The sequence below is a fragment of the Ranitomeya variabilis genome, chromosome 4 (assembly GCF_051348905.1).
Source record: "Ranitomeya variabilis isolate aRanVar5 chromosome 4, aRanVar5.hap1, whole genome shotgun sequence".
In the NCBI taxonomy this organism is placed as follows: domain Eukaryota; kingdom Metazoa; phylum Chordata; class Amphibia; order Anura; family Dendrobatidae; genus Ranitomeya; species Ranitomeya variabilis.
This window is the reverse complement of record NC_135235.1, coordinates 109,996,412-110,014,581: the sequence shown is the minus strand read 5'-3', so window position 1 is coordinate 110,014,581 and position 18,170 is coordinate 109,996,412. Positions and strand designations below refer to the sequence as shown.

The following is an 18,170-nucleotide window of genomic DNA, read 5'->3' as shown; positions in this document are numbered from 1 at the left end:
TGGGATGGGGGGGATTTAATGTGTGGGGGAGATCTGAGGACACAAAATGAAGAGCAAAGGGGGAGATGGGGGGCACGTATGAGGAAACAGTATGGGGGATGGGTGCAGACAGTTTGGGGAGCAAACGGGGGAATGTATGCAGACACAGTATGAGTAGCAATGTGAAAAACGTATGTGGACAGAGTACGGGGAGTGAGGGTGTTGGGATGTGCGCATGCGTAGCATGGGGGACAGTGTAAGGGCACAGCCAGGAGGGGATAGTATACCAAGGAGGGGGAGTGTGATGAGAGAGTACAGTATAAATACTGGGCCCTATAGGGGGGGGCACAGTGTGAGAGGACAGTATGAAGAGGGGGCTGGTATGGAAAGGAGAGGTCCGTGTAAAGAGCATGTACCATAAGAGGGACAGTGTGAGGGCCATATTTTATGCAGACAATATAGTGAGGGGCAATTTTTCATTCAGGAGCATTTTAATGACACTTGTATCTTTAAGGGCATCATGTGGAAATTTTCTGCAAAAGAGCGGAGAAGATGGAAGTCTGCATAGACGGCTGTGGATGAGAAAACTCATCATGGGATCTGGACAAGATGAAGAAAAGAAGGAGAATTACTCCAGAGGCGACGTCATCTATAAAGGTACCTGGATGTAAATGTTATTTGTGATACTGACTAATTCTCATGTTTTTATTTATGTTAAGAGCATTAAAGGGGATGTCCAGGTTTGTAATGAGTCTGCAGTCATTCTGCACACTGCACGCTGTCAGAATTCTCTCATGCTGGCGATTTACATACATGCAGTCACGTGCTGACTAGATATGTGTGGCCTCACTCAATGAAAATGAACTAAGCGAGGCCGGGCACGTCTGGTCGGAATGTGGTCAGAAGTATGCTTGTGCTGACATGACCGTCCACCGGCCAGGGAGAATCCTAAAAGTGTGCAGTGCATTCGTTGTGAAAATTCATAAGCTGCGATGTCAGGATTCAGCTCTGCAGGTTCCAGTCGTCGTCACATGGACACCTCATACTTGTGGTCCTGTGACAACGAGCTTCTCTTCTGCTTCTCTCAATTTTTCACTGAACATTGAGAGCATTAGGGAGAGGAGCTCGTGGGTACATGACTAAGTGTGAAAATCACATACGTTCTGGGGGGGGGCGCCAAACTGAATTCTTGCCCCGGGTGCCAGAAACCCTAGATACACGTCTGCAGTCATGGGTGACAGAAAAACAATACATATGAATTGTAGCTTTGAATGCCTTGTCCATATAGGAGGCAAAAGTTGGCTCTGTAATAGGAAATTCCCTTATATTGTAGAAATAGAGGATAATTACATTAATGAATCCCTATATTTAAATTACACAATTTTTCTATAATGCAGAATAATGTTTTGTAGTCTGATTTCATACAAAATATTTGATTCCAATAAATGCATTTATGAAAATCATCTTTGTTTATTGTATCATGTCCTTAATAACTTTACTTCTTAAATCTTGTCAAGCACATTTACATCATTAGAAAAACTATACAAGTAATTACATTTGCAATACTCAACCTCAGGATATCTGACAAAAATACATAGTCAAAATGACTTGCGGCAGGTGTCGGAACTTTACAAAAACATTTACACTACAGATTTCCAAGTGTGCAGTGGCAGACTCATCTGTAAATTCCCCACTAAGGCTTCAGGCACTCCCATAATAGCAGTTATAAGTAAATCTTCACACTGATCTTGGGTGCTCTCCGACGAAGTATAAGGCACTGAAAACAATGGAACGATCTAGGGAAAAAAAAAAAAAAAAAAAGTATAGCGAGTGGTCTATTTCTAAGGCCGGGTTCACATTGCGTTAATGGCAATGCAGTAGTGGCATCCATTACATAGCGGCACTAATGCTATGTAACGGATACGTTAGCGCACCAATTGACTGCAATTATGTAGCGCATCGCCAACACATGTCATGCTTTAGCGATGTGCCGTCATTCTGTGACGGACCCTCGGACACGGTCTGCAGCGTTCCGGGGTCAGTCACCGCTAGCGCAGATGGAGCATCTGTGCTAGCGCAATCGCATAATGCGATCCTTAACGGCACTTGCGTTAAACTGACTGCGTTAGCGCATGCGTTGAACGGACTGCCCTAACACAATATGAACCTGGCCTAAGGGTAGTTTCAGGCCAAAATTATTAATTGAGGTGTAGAAATAGGACATACATAATACTTCTACAATTCAAGGAGGGTTTCCATCCAGGAAAGATTTGTGTGCCATCGTGCAAAAGGGAGTTCAATTGATTCTAGATCCTACAGAAAGCACATCATGGTACTGTGGATCTAGCATTTTCCTGGGGTTGGGGGGGGAGGGGGTCCATTAATGAAAGGTTTATCCCCTAACCTCTTCGGGCTACCAGTAAAGGCAGGTGAGCATCGGAGGACAATAAGTTTACTTCGATATTATTGTCCTTTCAGGTACTGTGAGAATATGAACATCTCTAAGACAACTGGCATAACCCTAGAATATGGCTTCAATATGTGACCAGTGCATCTCCTTTGTAGTAGATGGAGCTACACAGCGCTTTAGGAGTACTTGATTTTGCAATTGGTAGGGATCTCAATGTTTGGATGATATTTGGATTACACATTTTCCCTGGAATCTGCCATCAATCGTTCAAAGCAAGAAAATTCGTCGCCGATACACAAAGTATAAAACATTGTAAAAGTACCAGAACATTAAATTCAGAGTCCACTGTCCTTTTTAGCAGGGTAAACTTCCATCAGCCATCTCCTGGTCTGCATTGTCTGGGAGGTGGACACCCAAACTTTGTAATAAATTGGAAGCTGGTCCAGCCAGGCCAGATTGAGAGCTGCATGATTCAAGGAGATTTGTCACCAAATTTAAGTCCACATCCACTGGGGCCAGGTCTGGCTCATCAGCATCCACCTCTTCCTCAGCTTTATCCGTCTTGGAATGGTCTGCGCTCTGCTTGACAAAAAAAAAAAAAAAAAGGAAAATTAGAACAGTTCTGTATTGGCGACTTACTCACACTACTCCAAAATGAACTCAAGAGCAAAAATCTTAAATAAAATTCTACCCGATTGATTTGAATAAGATTATTCCTCACCACATTTTTCTTTTTGGTGAAGCTTTTCCCTATGTCTGTGTGTGCCAATTCTTTGTCCATAATGTCCATATAAGAGTGAAGGCTTTGCAGGGCACCTGCGTTCAGTGGTGTGGCCTGATCACCTCCTAAATCATCATCATCATCATCATCACTGTTCAGTAACTCAAAATCTTCTTCTGAGACTAGATCATCAGAATCCAGTTCCTCTGGGCTTGGACCTGTGAAAATAAGCGATTAAGAACAAATGTCTTCTAAGGCGAATAGAAAATGCCTTTAATGCATTTAAAGTCTAAGATCAGACAAAAAAAAAAGGTCAAAGAAAGTATCATAAATGGCAGTGGTACACCATTGACGCTTGCAATTGGATGCAGCAAGGTTGACAAGGAGCAGGAGAGTGGCAGAAGCAAGACTACATAACATCGTCCTGATCCTATCTCACCGACCAGGATTGGTGCTAGTCATCATGGAAGTACAACCCTCATCAGGGGACAGGGCGGTCAAATAGTGGTCTTGATGATAAATTAATGATGACGGAGCATCTTATCATCAAGACCACTATTTGACCACCCTGTCCCCTGACGATTCCCCTCTGGGATGAAACACGTAGGGAGGTGGTCCGGAACAGGATTGATCTATGGAGCCGTGTATTGATCCATTGGACTTCTGACTGATTGAATAGGAGGGTGCATCTATGGTGTGGTGTCTTCATCATTTGGTGAGATTGTTCCACTTTTGTATTCTATACCCCTGTTCATTTTTGCAAGCATACTAAGGGTGATCAGTGGTACGGATTTTTTTCACTTATTTGAGCACGAGTATGCTGGCATGGACAGGAGCATTGATATCTGTGTTGATATATGCGTCTGGTTTCTATGCTGAGCCTGGGTTGGGCTTATAACTGCCTTAGGAGTATAAGAAACCAATCTGTCCTGAGCATTGTTGTTTTGATCTCTTTATTGATAAACAGTCCATTTTCTGATTAACGATTGGTTAATACACATGTTTTGTTTCTATGTTGTGTCTTGTCATTTTAATAGATATAATAAATGCTATGTTTTAGGTTCCCTTTTTGCCATTCATTGAAACATCTTTTGGGTAACCCCTTTTTCTTTAAGTTGGGTTGGCTTTCAACCCTTTTGCCATTTCTATACCATGTCACATTGGCAGAGCCCCTGAGGTGCCAGAACAGAAGAAACACCCATATGTGATGTCATTTTACAAACTACAACCCCAATCAATTCATCTAGGGATGCAGTGATCATATTAACATCACAGGCATGTCACAATTTTATACCATTGGGCAGTGAAGAAGAAATTATTACTTTTGTTAATTTTAGCCCCAGATTTTGCATGTTCACAAGGGAAAATGGGCAAAAATGGCACCAAAATTTGTCCCACAATTGGGGAATTCATCTCCCTCCATTAGGTCCTGGATCGAGTTGGTGAATGCAGTTGTCCCCTATGAGCGCACTCTTTATCAAAACAGGGGTTGCCCGAGTAAATTCAATAAAATCTGGGATAAATGGAACACCTCTCATCTCACCTTGTGACATGACTAATAGACAAAGACATGGTTTATCTGACTCTTGTTCTGCAAGCACTGCGCAGTGGAGGGGGGAAATACGGTTCTGATCGTTAAATGGCGGCTTAATAGTTTCAGAGGCTTGGTTTGGTTGTAGTTTAAGAGTTTTATGTTTATAACTTTATGTTTGACTGTTTTATAATTATACACATGTGTTTTTCCTCTGTGAAATAATTGGCATATGTATGTGCGGTCCTTACCATCCTTTGTAAATGTAACCATGCAGACTAATGACAAGGACAAATATGTATGCTATACTTTGTGTTTGAAAATAAACGAATTTAAAAAAAAATAAAAATTTGTCCCACAATTTCTGCTGAATGTAGAAATACCCCATATGTGGCTGTACAGTACTGCTTAGCCACACGGAGAGACTCAGGAGGGACGGAGCGCTATTTGCCTAGAAGTTTGCGGACTCCACATACGGAGCCCCTTAATACTAGAAAATCAGAACATCATTCCCCCCCCCCCCTTCAATTGGCCCCATGTTGAAAATTATACCCCTTTGGGAAATTTATCTACATGTGTACTGACGATTTTGACTGCATTGGTGTTTTCCTGAAACAAGCAACAGTGGATGCCATTGTAGTGCCCAGCTCGTGCTCCTGGAGACATGCACCATAAATTAGGCAGGCTATCATCGCTACAGAAATGCCAAACATGTGGATGTAAAAATATGGTTTATGCAAACTACCAGTAACATGGAAGCCCACTATATTTCTGTTAACAGACCCGAGTGGGGGCTTGCTTTTTCTGTGTATTAATTTGAAGCTTTTATTGAAAACATTTTACATAACGTTCGGGATCACATTCATCCAGCGCTCTTTGTGGAGCACACATCGGGGTTTTTACCTACATCACTAAGTAATATGATTTAGATGAAACCCACATTGGATCCATTCACTGTAACGAGGCAACAGTTACTCGGGACTCCGTCTGGCCTCTGTTCTGCATTGTCCTTTTCAGAAGTGCACAAAACTGTGGGGGACCACGCTTTTATGCGCACCTAAAAAGAGGACAACGCCAGATCACATGCCAGACAGCGTCCACACTGCCTCTATCTGCCTCATTATAGGGCTTTTTCTGCCGGGGATTCTGTCCAAATCACATATTTCAGAGGTTTACACAGAAACCATATGCAAGCATTCAACGCAAGATAAATGCCCCGTGCCCTACTCAGTTCTTTGGAGGTAGAATGAACAAATCAACAGCACGTGAAGGTTTTATTTCATGCCATTTCTCGTGCGGTATAAGCGATTAGGTGACTTTATTTTTCGGGTCGTTGCAATTACCGCAATACCAGATTTAGGCTATGTGCACATGTTGCAAATTTGACTGTGGAATTTTCTGTGCAGATTCTGCATTTCTTGGCAGAAAACGCAGGTCAGAATCTGCGCCCTTTTTTTTGGTATGTGCACACGTTGCAGATTTCTTCCTTTTTTCCCCCTGCAGAAATGCAGGAGATCTGCACAAAGAATTGACATTGTCCTTTTTTGAATCTGCTGTGTTTTCCGTGCAGATTTCTCCGCACAATTAGCACAGCATTTTTTTTCTTGCCATTCATCTACATTGTACTGTAAATCATTTGCAGATCTGCAGCGTTTCTGCTCGGAAAAAAAGCTGCAGTTCTGCAGGAAATCTGCAACGTGTGCACATACCCTTATAGCTGTTTTTTTTTTTTTTTTTTTTTTTTTTAATGTTTGGCTACGGTCACCAAAAAATAAAAAAACCCACCTTTTTATTGCAAAAAACGACGCCATATTTTGAGAGCTATAATTTTTCCATATTTCGTCCAACAGTCATGCGAGTGCTTGTATTATGCGGGATGAGTTGATGTTTTTAATTGTACCATTTTCATGTACATAAAATTTTTTGATCGCTTTCCATTCCAATTTATGGGAGGCAGAATTAACAAAAATCAGCAAGTGAGGATTTTTTTTTTATGCCATTCTGTGTGGTAAAATTGAGAGGGCAGTGTTATTCTTCGGGTCAGCACAGTTACAGGGATACAACAAATTTTTTTATTTTTTTTTTTTAAATGTTTTGGTGCTTTTTACACAAAAAAAATTTTGCATCGCTGTGGCTGGCGTTCATACACTATGTTCCAAATTATTATGCAAATGACATTTTTCTCTGATTTTCATAAATGGTTGGTGCAAATGACAGTCAGTCTAATAAAAGTCATCACCCGTTAGATTGTACATCGAATTTTATTGAAGAAACCTCCCAATGATAACAGTATAATCTCCAAAATGAATAAAAACTCAAAATGCACTGTTCCAAATTATTGGGCACAGTAGAATTTCTAAACATTTTATTTGTTTTAAAGAACTGAAAAGTCTCATTTGTGGAATTTGCAGCATTAGGAGGTCACATTCACTGAACAAAAAAGCTATTTAACTCCAAAACATCCTAACAGGCCAAGTTACATGTAACATAAGAACCCTTCTTTGATGTCACCTTCACAATTCTTGCATCCATTGAACTTGTGAGTTTTTGGAGAATTTCTGCTTGTATTTCTTTGCATGAAGTCAGAATAGCCTCCCAGAGCTGCTGTTTTGATGTGAACTGCCTCCCACCCTCATAGATCTTTTCCTTGATGATACTCCAAAGGTTCTCTATAGGGTTGAGGACAGGGGAAGATGGTGGCCACACCATGAGTATATCTCCTTTTATGCCCACAGCAGCCAATGACTCAGAGGTTTTCTTTGCAGCATGAAGATGGGGCATTGTCAGCATGAAGATGATTTTGCTCCTGAAGGCACGTTTCTGCTTTTTATACCATGAAGGAAAGTTGTCAGTCAGAAACTCTATATACTTTGCAGAGGTCATTTTCACACCTTGAGGAACCTTAAAGGGCCCTACCAGCTGTTTCCCATGATTCTGGCCCAAAACATGACTCCACCTCCTCGCTGACGTTGCAGTCTTGTTGGGACATGGTGGTCTTCCACCAACCATCCACTACTCCATCCATCTGGACCATCCAGGGTTGCTCAACACTTATCAGTAAACAAGACTGGTTGGAAATTAGTGTTCATGCATGTGTGGGCCCAATACAACCGTTTCTGCTTGTGAACACTGTTTAGGGGTGGTCGAATAGTAGGTTTATGCACCACAGCAAGCCTTTGAAGGATCCTACACCTTGAGGTTTGAGGGACTCCAGAGGCACCAGCAGCTTCAAATATCTGTTTGCTGCTTTGTAATGGCTTTTTAGCAGCTGCTCTCTTAATCCGATGAACTTGCCTGGCAGAAATCTTCCTCATTATGCCTTTATCAGCACAAACACATTTGTGCACAGATACAGCCACAAATCTCTTAACAGTACGATGATCACTCTTAAGTTTTCGGGAAATTTCTAATGTTTTCATTCCTTCACCAAGGCATTGCACTATTTGATGCTTTTCAGCAGCAGAGAGATCCTTTTTCTTTCCCATGTTACTTGAAAACTGTGACCTGCTTAACAATGTGGAACATAATTTTTAAGTAGTTTTCCTTTAATTAGAATCACCTGGAAAACCAATTATCACATGTGTTTAAGATTGATTTCAGTGATCCATTGAGCCCTGAGACACAATACCATCCACGAGTTTATTTGAAAAACAAAACAATTAAATCTTTATCACACTTAAATCCAATTTGCATAATAATTTGGAACAGTGTAGAAAACGAGTATTTCTGGTACAGCCTTTGCGATGTGTAGCACAGGCAATCGGAGTATTACACCTTCAAGTCTCCTAATGAGACTATTGCAGCAAGTAAATAAAAAAAAAAACAAGTTTAAAAAGTTCAAATCGTCCCCCTTTTGTTCCAATAAAACAAAAAAAATAAACACTTATTTGGTGTCACCGTGTTCAGAAGCTCAATCAAAATATATATAAAAAAAAAAAATAATCTGACAGGTAAACGGCATAACGAGAAAACACAACACTGCAATAAAAGGCAATCAAAAGATCATATCTACCTCAAAATGGTATCAAAAACCATCAGACCCTGATCCCGAAAAATGGAGACACTAGATAAGGCTCTGGGAAGAAGGGGAGCAAAAAGCACAACCGCAAAATCCCAAAATTCGTTAAGGGGTTAAGCCACACCTTGAAGTGGATTAGGTGTCACACTGAACGTAGGGATGCCAGGGAAGAGGGACCCTATACTGTCCTTAAACCAGGGAAGCCCTAGTCAGTCCCTAACTCCGGGGTTACTCCTGAAGGTGGAGATGCCCGGGTCTCATACTTCTGTGCTGCTACAATATCATACACAACTTCCACCCTCCCCCAAGGGAGGAAAGGGGCAGGAGTAAAGGGGGTAACACTGGCTGGACAGACAGGGGAAAGCAAGGCACTATCAGATGTAGGGCACACAGGATAAAATACTGCGCTAGCAGTGAATATTCATTTCTCTGTAATAGCGGGCACAGTAGTCACAGCGTCCAGCTTCCTGCAGTGACCGGGCAGTCGCGTGTGGCCGCTACTTAAGAGAAATGAATATTCACTTTGCCACTCCCATGGGCGTGGAGGGCAGTGAATACTCATTCCCTTAAGTAGCGTGCACACGAGTTTGCCCCGCCACTGCAGGAAGCCTGCGGGACGGTAAGTAGGATGATTTATTTTTTTTGGATGAGATGCCATGCATACCAGAATCGGGATGAGAGGGCCAAGCACACCAGAATAGGGATGAGAGGGCCATGCATACCCGGTTATACTCCAGTCAATACGTTTTCCCACTTTTTCAGTCGTAAAAATTGGGTGCCTTGGCTTATACTTGTGTATATAGATGTTTGTTTTTTTTTTTTGCACAGCATAGATTTCAGCGAGTTAGGCTAGTTTCACAATAGCGTTTTGAGGAGCTGCAGAGGGCTGCGGACTTACTCCGTGAAGCCCCTCCACCGCTAGCTCCGCCTACTTCTGCATGCAGCCTGCGTACCTATCTTTAACATTAGGTACGCAGGTCGTGCGGCTGTATGCGGATGCTTTCGCATGCGTCATTTTGATTATGCGGCGAAAAAAAAATTGTTACCAGCTGTGTCCTACGCTGGTCGCCGCAGCGTCAAAACGACGCATGCGGAAGCAACCGCATACAGCCGCACGACCTGCGTACCTAATGTTAAAGATAGGTACGCAGGCTGCAAGCAGAAGTAGGCGGAGCTAGCGGCGGCGGTGCGACTGAGGGCGGGGCTTCACAGAGGAAGTCAACAGCCCTCCGCAGCTCCTCAAAACGCTAATGTAAAACCGGCCTTAGAGATTTGAGAATTTCAGATCCATTATATAGATGTGTAAAACATACAAATAAAAACTTACCAATGATCTTTTTTAAAGCACTTGTGAAAGAATCGACATCAAATGTAATGGGTACTTCTGGAAGATTCCTGCGTATGTCGTAAAACAAGAAGCATGTACAACTATTAGTAAGAGTTCCGCAAAACTTGTCACTTAGAGGTTTGTATAATAAATGGGATTGGAAGATACCGGCAGATGACCTCATAACCAGGTGTAATCTATAGAAATGGAATCAAGACGCATTTCCCCCCTTTTTGGGGGGTTGGGGGGGGGGGGGAAGAAAAAAAAAATCTAATCTTTATTTGCATATTCTTTCATGAAGACTAAAGATGTAAGCAAACAATTCTTTACATGAATATCACAGAACATCCCATCAACCACGCGTTTTGTATGCCATTGGTAAACTTTCATATCATTAATAGATACAAGTGAGCACTAAAATGCTCAGGTGCTCTTAATTCCTAATAGTCGCATTGCTCATTTAGAGAAATTTCATGTTACAGGAAAAAAAAAAAAAAATAGGACGTGTCAGTGTAATTTATGAAGGAAGCAAGAACTGCCAAAAATAAGGGACTCTGATACTCTCTGCATTAGACATAAAGGAGGGCCTCATACACATTCTGTTCAAATTGTCATGCATCAATACTCCTACATTCAAAAGGTATGCACTTTTTAAGGGTTATATACCAAGGAAATGTACTCCAGACCATGGAAGTCTATGGGTGAGCAACACAATATTGATAAGGGTATATGCACACATTGAGTCAAATCTCTGCATCTCTTGGCAGGAAAAATGCAGCTGCAAAAACGAGTGTTTATTGATTTGAGTGAAGTGAATGGTAAAAAATGCACAGAAAATTAACATGCTGCAGATTATTGCAAATCAAAAATACTCAACTTGTGCATGATAGTCAAGGTTTCTCAATCACTTGCTGGCACCAGGTTGTCACAAATCCGAGCAAAAACAAACAAAACAAAAAAAACAAAAAAAAAACACAAGGACAAAAACGCACCAAGTCTGCAACATGTACACACAGCCTACATTTTTTTTTAACAAGTGTTTTGAGGCTTACAAAGCAACGAAATGTACTCGAAGATTTAATACTGTAAGGCTGAGAAATGTAACCCAGTAAATTTTTTTTAAACTTTTTATTTTTTGAGTGTTCTATATCACATTAATGTTCCCCAGAACACAGAATATATAGTGTATGGGTAACAAATGTGAACAAACAGGCAACATTTTCAAATGCTTTTCTTTGGACTATGAAATACCACCAAAATGTGAAAGAATGCACATTATACTGTATGGATGAGTAATATAATCGTGAGTCATTTTGTAAATTTTACATACCATCGTAATGCAACAATAACCGTGTTAAACTGTATAGCTGAGTCATTGAATCCATAAAAAAAGTTGGACTAAAATATTTTGAAAGTGTAGTTGATGTACTTATGCAGTCAAAGGCTTTGCAGAAAGTGCAGAGCCACGGAAGTTATGAGGAGGGTCATCCATAGACCCCTGAAAAGCAACAACTGGGGAGCCTCACTAAAATATTGAATATTACAAACTATCTGTTGCGGTCATCTGGTGGTGTGTAAAAGTGTGGGCTAATCCAGGCTTTGTTCATTTCAGAGTGAATCTGTCTGCATTCTCTGTCGACAGGAAAAAGCGCCAGTCTGTTATGACCCCCACCTCGGCGGCACTAAAAACCCGCTCAGACAAGGCACAGTGTGACAGGTTTGAGACCCAGTAGTTGAAAGTTGCAGCGGAATTAGCGAGTATGCTTGTTTGATCGGCCAGATATTGTGATAATTGATTTCTCCACTGCAATAAAACAAGTGTACTACTAATAATTCAGAACTGTTTATATGTGTGAAGCAGTTTAATGGAGAACTAGTGAAAATAGGTGCTCCAAAAATAATAAGACATTTGTAAAAAGTAATCTTAATGTTACTTGAGCTGATATACAGCAGGATTACATTTAAATGATCTTGATATCTTTATATCTGCTCTAGACTTTAGGTACGTATCTCATGTGTGATGTCATCACAGGATGTATAAATAGGTTCAAAATGCGGCTGACCTCGCCCTTAGAGAAAGCCGGTTTCTCCGGTGAAACGCGCGTCAGGGACGTTTGTCCCGATAGTATGTTATTTGAGATTACAGGCATGATGCCATTCATCTATGTACATGCTGACTAACCATCATAGATCCCTGGATGATCAATAAATCTATGAGCTGCAGGTGGTGGACTCAACTGTTTAGGTAGTTTGCGCGATTGGCTCATCTGCACATTGTCTCTCTTTTCTGTCTGCACACGTATTTGAGCGGCAGGTACCGTTGAACTGCAGCCGCTCCTGTGCTAAGCCACACGTAGCATCTATAGCGGCTGAGACAGAATGCCGATGACAACCGCCGACAATACAAGTAGCGGCTAGAGCTAGGGAGAATTTTTCAGACATGCTTAATCAGCAACGATCAGCAGGCTAACATTGCGGTGACCGACAGTGCGGATTAACCTCACACGGCTTGCTGGCTTAATGGTTGATGCTAACTACCTATGGTTGGAACGCTATTTGATAATGTAGACTTAATATCTAATGCACCATTAGGATGTTTAAGAATAAATTATTGTCACAGGTGATACCTCATGCAAAGGTCATTTGATTGTGGTGACAAATACATTGTTAATCAGCGGGGGGCGATAACCATTATTGCCTGTTGGTTCATTTATCATCTAATTGACCATCGACAATGCAGAGCTATTATCCAATACACCATTAGGGTGAAAATTTAACTCTACTATGACCCTCAGTGTGTGATATGCTGATTTTCTGATACACCATTGGGGGGCTGAGTCTACTGTGAACCTCACAGTGAGGACATACTGATTAAAATTTGTCCCATACAACACATGGGTGTGATCTATAGTTAAGCCCTATGTATATTAGGAGTCATATACACGGGCTATTGATAGCATATCTAATTTTTACAAATGCAGGGATCTATAAATGCGCTAATTAGACAGTGCATGTAATGATTGTTATATTAGTGCTATACTTCGTTCAATTAATGTAGGAGTGCTTTTAGCAATGGAGATTGAAATCCAGCCTTTAATTTTAGGGACAATGTTGAGACTTCATCTGATAGATTTAAGTTAATTAAATCTCAGAGTCCAATACCTAATCAGGATCTAGTGGGTCACAGTGGTGGTTATAACATAACACATTTACTGTGATCCAATATACATGTTTACATAGATGTATGGTAATTCTTTTATAAGAACCAAAACTTATTAACCATCACCAATAAAAGTTACATTTTATTTCACATTATTTTCCCCTTTTCCTTCCCTTGGGTCACGCTACTAATCTCAGTGGTGTCCACCTATGTGAATACTGTCTTATCAGAGTTGACTTTTTGCTACAAAATTTCCATGTCAAACAGCCTGGAAATGTGCCCGTTTAGGCTAGGTTCACATTGCGTTAGGGCAATCAGTTTAGCGCTAGCGGATTGCGCTAACGCAATGTTTATTTAGGGGCCGCGTTCAGGGGTCGCGTTAACGTCCCCGCTCTCGCAGATCCCCGATCTGCGAGAGCGGGGAACGGACCTCGGGCGCGCCGCGGACGCTGCAAGCAGCGTCCGAGGCGCGTCACAGAAGAACGGCACATCACTAGCGCGAGCCGAAAAAGGCACGCGCTAGTGATGCGCTGCAGGCGAAATTTACATTGCTGTCAATGGGTGCGCTAACGGACCCGTTGCACGGCGTTAATTGCGACATTTTCGCCGTGCAACGCTGTCCGTTAGCGATCACCCACTAACGCAATGTGAACCTAGCCTTAGAATTTGGGCCTGTGGGTGGCGGAGAACTTTCTTCTTCATTCCAAGGCCTGGGTAGGGACAGTTGAACAATGGGCTGGGACGGGAAAAGGACTTGGAATTGCCTGATGATGGCAAGTTGGACTGTGCAAGAATAGGTGCAGGGCAGGAGGAATTTGCGCCAGTGTTTTGTACAGGGGATTGGGATGCACCTAGCACAAGGGAAGTGGCAATGGTGTCACCCGATGGCACCAACAATGGCATTCAGCCCACCGAGTCAAGTGCTTAATGATGTCCCTAATCATGCTAGTGGTGGTAAGGTTCTTAGTGGTCATGCCCCTGCTGATCTTGGCATGGCCCAAAAAAAATGACCATTTTGTTAGTTAGTCTCAGAATTCTCTTTAAGAAAGTCCAAGACTAGGGAATACCTAACTCTTTGATGGAGTTATGCACCAGTGCTAGTGCTCTGCAGAACAGTTTCCTGCTTTGTCGCTCTGGTCACCCCATTTTCGGTGCTACTGATCCCGCACCCTCAGCGCTGCTGGCCTCGCTTTGCAAGCCAGCTTCCCAGGTTGGGTCCGTGACTTAGTCATCCACCACCTCACCCTCCCTGGTCCTCTAGACTTAACAACAACAAGATTTAGCGGCAACAGTGTGTCATCAACTTCCTCCTTAGCCAGAATTTGCCGCTCCCCACTGTCATGTTCTTGTGGCCACTCATTAGTTTGTGCTTCACTAAACAGCTTGTCCTCCTGTTCCTCTTGGAGAATGCAGGTTGAGAGTTCACAATCAAGAAATTAAGTTGTAAAGAGCTAATTGGAGTCTCTTAGGATGTGCTCACTAAGCTCCTGGGACTCAACATGGTGGGAGGAAGGAAGATCAGGGTGAAGATTTAATGATCCAGACTGTAGTTTGGAGAGACTGGACGGTGTGGAAGACTGGATGGTGCTGCCAAGCCATTATCTGGTATCTAACCGACCACCTGTTCGCACTGCTGTGGCATTTAGAAATGGTGTACTGTGCCTCCCTGAAAAGTGGGACAGGAGAAGCAGGTGTCTTGCGCTCTAGCAACAGGTGTAGTAACACCTGTCCCACGTCCTCGGCATCTGCATGCTCCATCAAGACTGTCACTTTTCTGTCCCTTAACGCATGCTTTCCACATTTTGTACGTGCTAGGTCTTTTGAACCCAAGTTTATTTTAAATTAGAATTAAAAAAAAAAAAATATTGGTTACCTGCAGCAGTCAAAGCAGTTTTTGGGAGCTTACTCCACCGTAATGTTACAAAGTATGAAATGAATCAAATTCAATCCAGAAAAATGTTTAAATGCTTTTTAGTTTTATAGATCAAAGAAATGTACAAGACCAAGTAATAACTGTGGCTGAGAAATTGGAACCCTGCAAAATGTTCTTAAAAACTCTCAGTTTTAGAGAGCACAGCTATATACTCCACACAATAGTGTATGGCTGAGAAGTGTGTCCGTTAGTCAACAATATGGAGAGGACTGGAAGTTACAGAAAGATCAGTATCTTGAGCAATGTATGAAAGGATAACATACTATAAAATGTTATTGAATAAACGGTACATACCAGGGCACCTCCGCTCCTTCGTGTGAGGACACATTTGTCATAAATGCCTTCATGCTCTCAGTCACTTCTGACATGTTGTATTTCTCCTCATTCTCAGTGGCAACTTCCTTTGAGCCTGCAGCATACTGTAATATTTGCTCCAACTTCTCTGGTGTCAAGTCCAACCAGCTGTCATCTTCAAGCAGATAAGGAAATTACAAGAATAGAAGGTAGATCTTCGTATAAGTCCCACTGTTAATAACCATCAATAGACAGAAAATGCGCACGAGTGCAAGGGTCTGTGGCAGCCTTTAAAGCAGTCAATTCTATAACTGTCAACTACAGGGTGGGCCATTTATATGGATACACCTAAATAAAATGGGAACAGTTGGTGATATTAACTTCCTGTTTGTGGCACATTAGTATATGGGAGTGGGAAAACTTTTCAAGGTGGGTTGTGACCATGGCGGCCATTTTGAAGAATAAAGTTACTTTAAAATCAAGCACACCATTGTTTTTCTTGTGAAATTCTCAATAAGTTTGATGTGTCACATGACCCTCTTCCCATTGAAAAAATAAAGTTGGATCCAAAATGGCCATTCCCATTTTAATTTAGGTGTATCCATATAAACGGCCCACCCTGTACATCAGCAGACTGCCATTTAGTGTAGCTTTACTGTGTTTAGATGTAGGGCAGGTGAAAGATCTAATGTATGTATATTACAAATCTGCTTGTAATGTAGATGCCCAATATATAATTCAGGGATTATTAAAAATTTTAAATTAATTACTTAAAACTTGTTTTTGCATGCCATTTCAGATTATTGCCGTTCCTTTACATTAGTGATACGCAAACATGCTTGGATAAGGCGTTATCTGCGCATGCTTGGGTGCCAACAAAGTATCTGACGTGGTAGAATACCATGTTCGAGTGGCCGCGGCTGAAAGTCTCAAGGCTGTTTGACAGCCGCAAAACATGCAGGGATTACCTGTTTGTTTGGCAACTCCTGCATGTGTTGCGGCTGTCAAACAGCTGTGGCAACTTGAAAGTAGTATTCGATCGCGCCGAAGATGGTCTGAACACCCAAGCATGCTCGGATAACACCTTAACTGAGCATGCTCACACATCACTACTTTACAGATAATAATCTCCACTTGTCTGAAACATGAGGACCATGCTGCTGAACGTCATGATTATTACTGCGGTAGTCTGGCTCTGCTGACTTCTGATCAGGAGGTGAGCAGGGTCGGTGCAGATCTCGCGCACCTGTCTTATTTTACCACTAGACCAGTAATCCACTAATTTGGACATGTGCACAACACCGGCCAATTGTGTGCTCAATCAGGAAAGATCAGAAGACAAGTTGCCGGCCCACTCATCACCAACTGCAAAGTGAGTGGAGCAGAATACCACTAAGATTTACCTTCATCTGGATGAAGTTGAGCTTCTTCTTTCTTCAACTCCTCCATGTTAACAGTAAGGGTGCTCAGTAACCTCAGGACTTCATCACCAGGACTCAAGCTTTTGGAACTAGGCAAAAAAGCAACAAGGCTGGGTCAAGTCACCGTTACATTAAGTCTTACACAGCTCACTGACATTTGTGTCCAAGTTTGGAGACTACAAAGTGGGTCAGAGAAAAGGAAAAGCTTTAAGAATTTTTTTTTCTCTTCTAGTAGTTATTCTCTGTGTCAGTTATTGTTTGGATAACAATCTTACCCATCTGGTTGGAACACTGATTGCTGGAAGTAAGTCTCTGCTCTCCTCATAAGTTCACAATACTTTGCAGATCCTTCAATTTCACCCTAAAAGCGAAGCAGTCTTCTTGATAATTCCCAAAAACACAAATCCACAGCATGCAATCTTCCTTTACATCATTACATGAACTGATTATTGAACAGATGTGGCCATTACTTGGATTTTCCGTTCCCATTGTAGCACACAGGGTGGGTTACTGAAAACCATTCCCGATAGACAATCACAGAGGGGTATTACCCTCCACTGAATTCCATTTACTCAAAATTATTTAGGCATGGTCATCTTTACTCTCAAGTATAAAATAATGTAACTAAACGTTACATACTATTTTAGCAGTATCCATCAGAAGATATTAAAGAAATTATGCCATATTTGTGTACATTATGCGCTCATTTTATTGCAGTGGGTGTCAAAACATGATCACTGGCAAATACATACAGCATAATGTGAATTAAGCTAGCCCTACCTTAAAGAAATCGTTTTTCTTCAAGTTATTTAAAAATCCAGTCCACAGTGGGCTCTGAGAACGATGTGTTGTGGCCGCTCCGCCAGACCCAGCACATTTGGAACACAGGATCTCAAAACCATGTGCCTAATGAAAAAACAGGTAAGTGATGAAGATGTGCAACCTCAAAAAACACCAAATTCATAAACAAAAAAAAAAAAAAAATACATTTCATGAGCCTTTACATGATTTGGATTCCTGGTGTACATTTGTTTGATGGATTGTTATTTTTCTCCTTCACTAAAAAGGGAGAAAACAAAAAACAAAACAAGAAAAAAATAACACCCCACCAAATTTATAAAGCAGCATAACCACTGATAAATCTGGTGTATTTTAAGACTGACTAATTTAAAGGTTGTGCTGCCTAAAACTTAGAAGTAGTATTAATAAATATGTCCCATTGTGACAAAATCCTTAACCATGTGTATGAAAAGGAGCCATTTTTTTTATTTGTTTCGGTATTCATCACAATACTTTACGGCTGTTTACTAGCTTAAAGAAAAAAAGGCAACCAGCATTTGCACAAAACTTTTTTGGTGATGCCTAGTTGGAGAGAG

The 18,170-nt window shown here is 41.5% G+C and overlaps 1 protein-coding gene across 5 annotated transcripts in view; it reads right to left on the bottom strand.

Moving 5' to 3' along the window:
• Positions 1 to 1,426: 1,426 nt before the first annotated feature.
• ECD (ecdysoneless cell cycle regulator) overlaps positions 1,427 to 18,170 on the bottom strand; it is a 34,755-nt gene continuing 18,011 nt past the window's right edge. For 2 of the 5 annotated variants that reach the window (XM_077259106.1, XM_077259103.1), the window contains exons 8-14: positions 17,575 to 17,700; positions 17,070 to 17,155; positions 16,777 to 16,883; positions 15,374 to 15,548; positions 9,987 to 10,054; positions 3,111 to 3,328; positions 2,604 to 2,971 (exon numbers count right to left, since the gene is read on the bottom strand). In XM_077259106.1, coding sequence (XP_077115221.1) covers positions 2,744 to 2,971; positions 3,111 to 3,328; positions 9,987 to 10,054; positions 15,374 to 15,548; positions 16,777 to 16,883; positions 17,070 to 17,155; positions 17,575 to 17,700 — 1,008 coding nt within the window. In that variant the 3' untranslated portion in view covers positions 2,604 to 2,743. Of the gene's footprint in view, positions 1,776 to 2,603; positions 2,972 to 3,110; positions 3,329 to 9,986; positions 10,055 to 15,373; positions 15,549 to 16,776; positions 16,884 to 17,069; positions 17,156 to 17,574; positions 17,701 to 18,170 lie in introns of those variants that run through there. The other 3 variants (XM_077259107.1, XM_077259105.1, XM_077259104.1) reach the window with 3 other exon arrangements.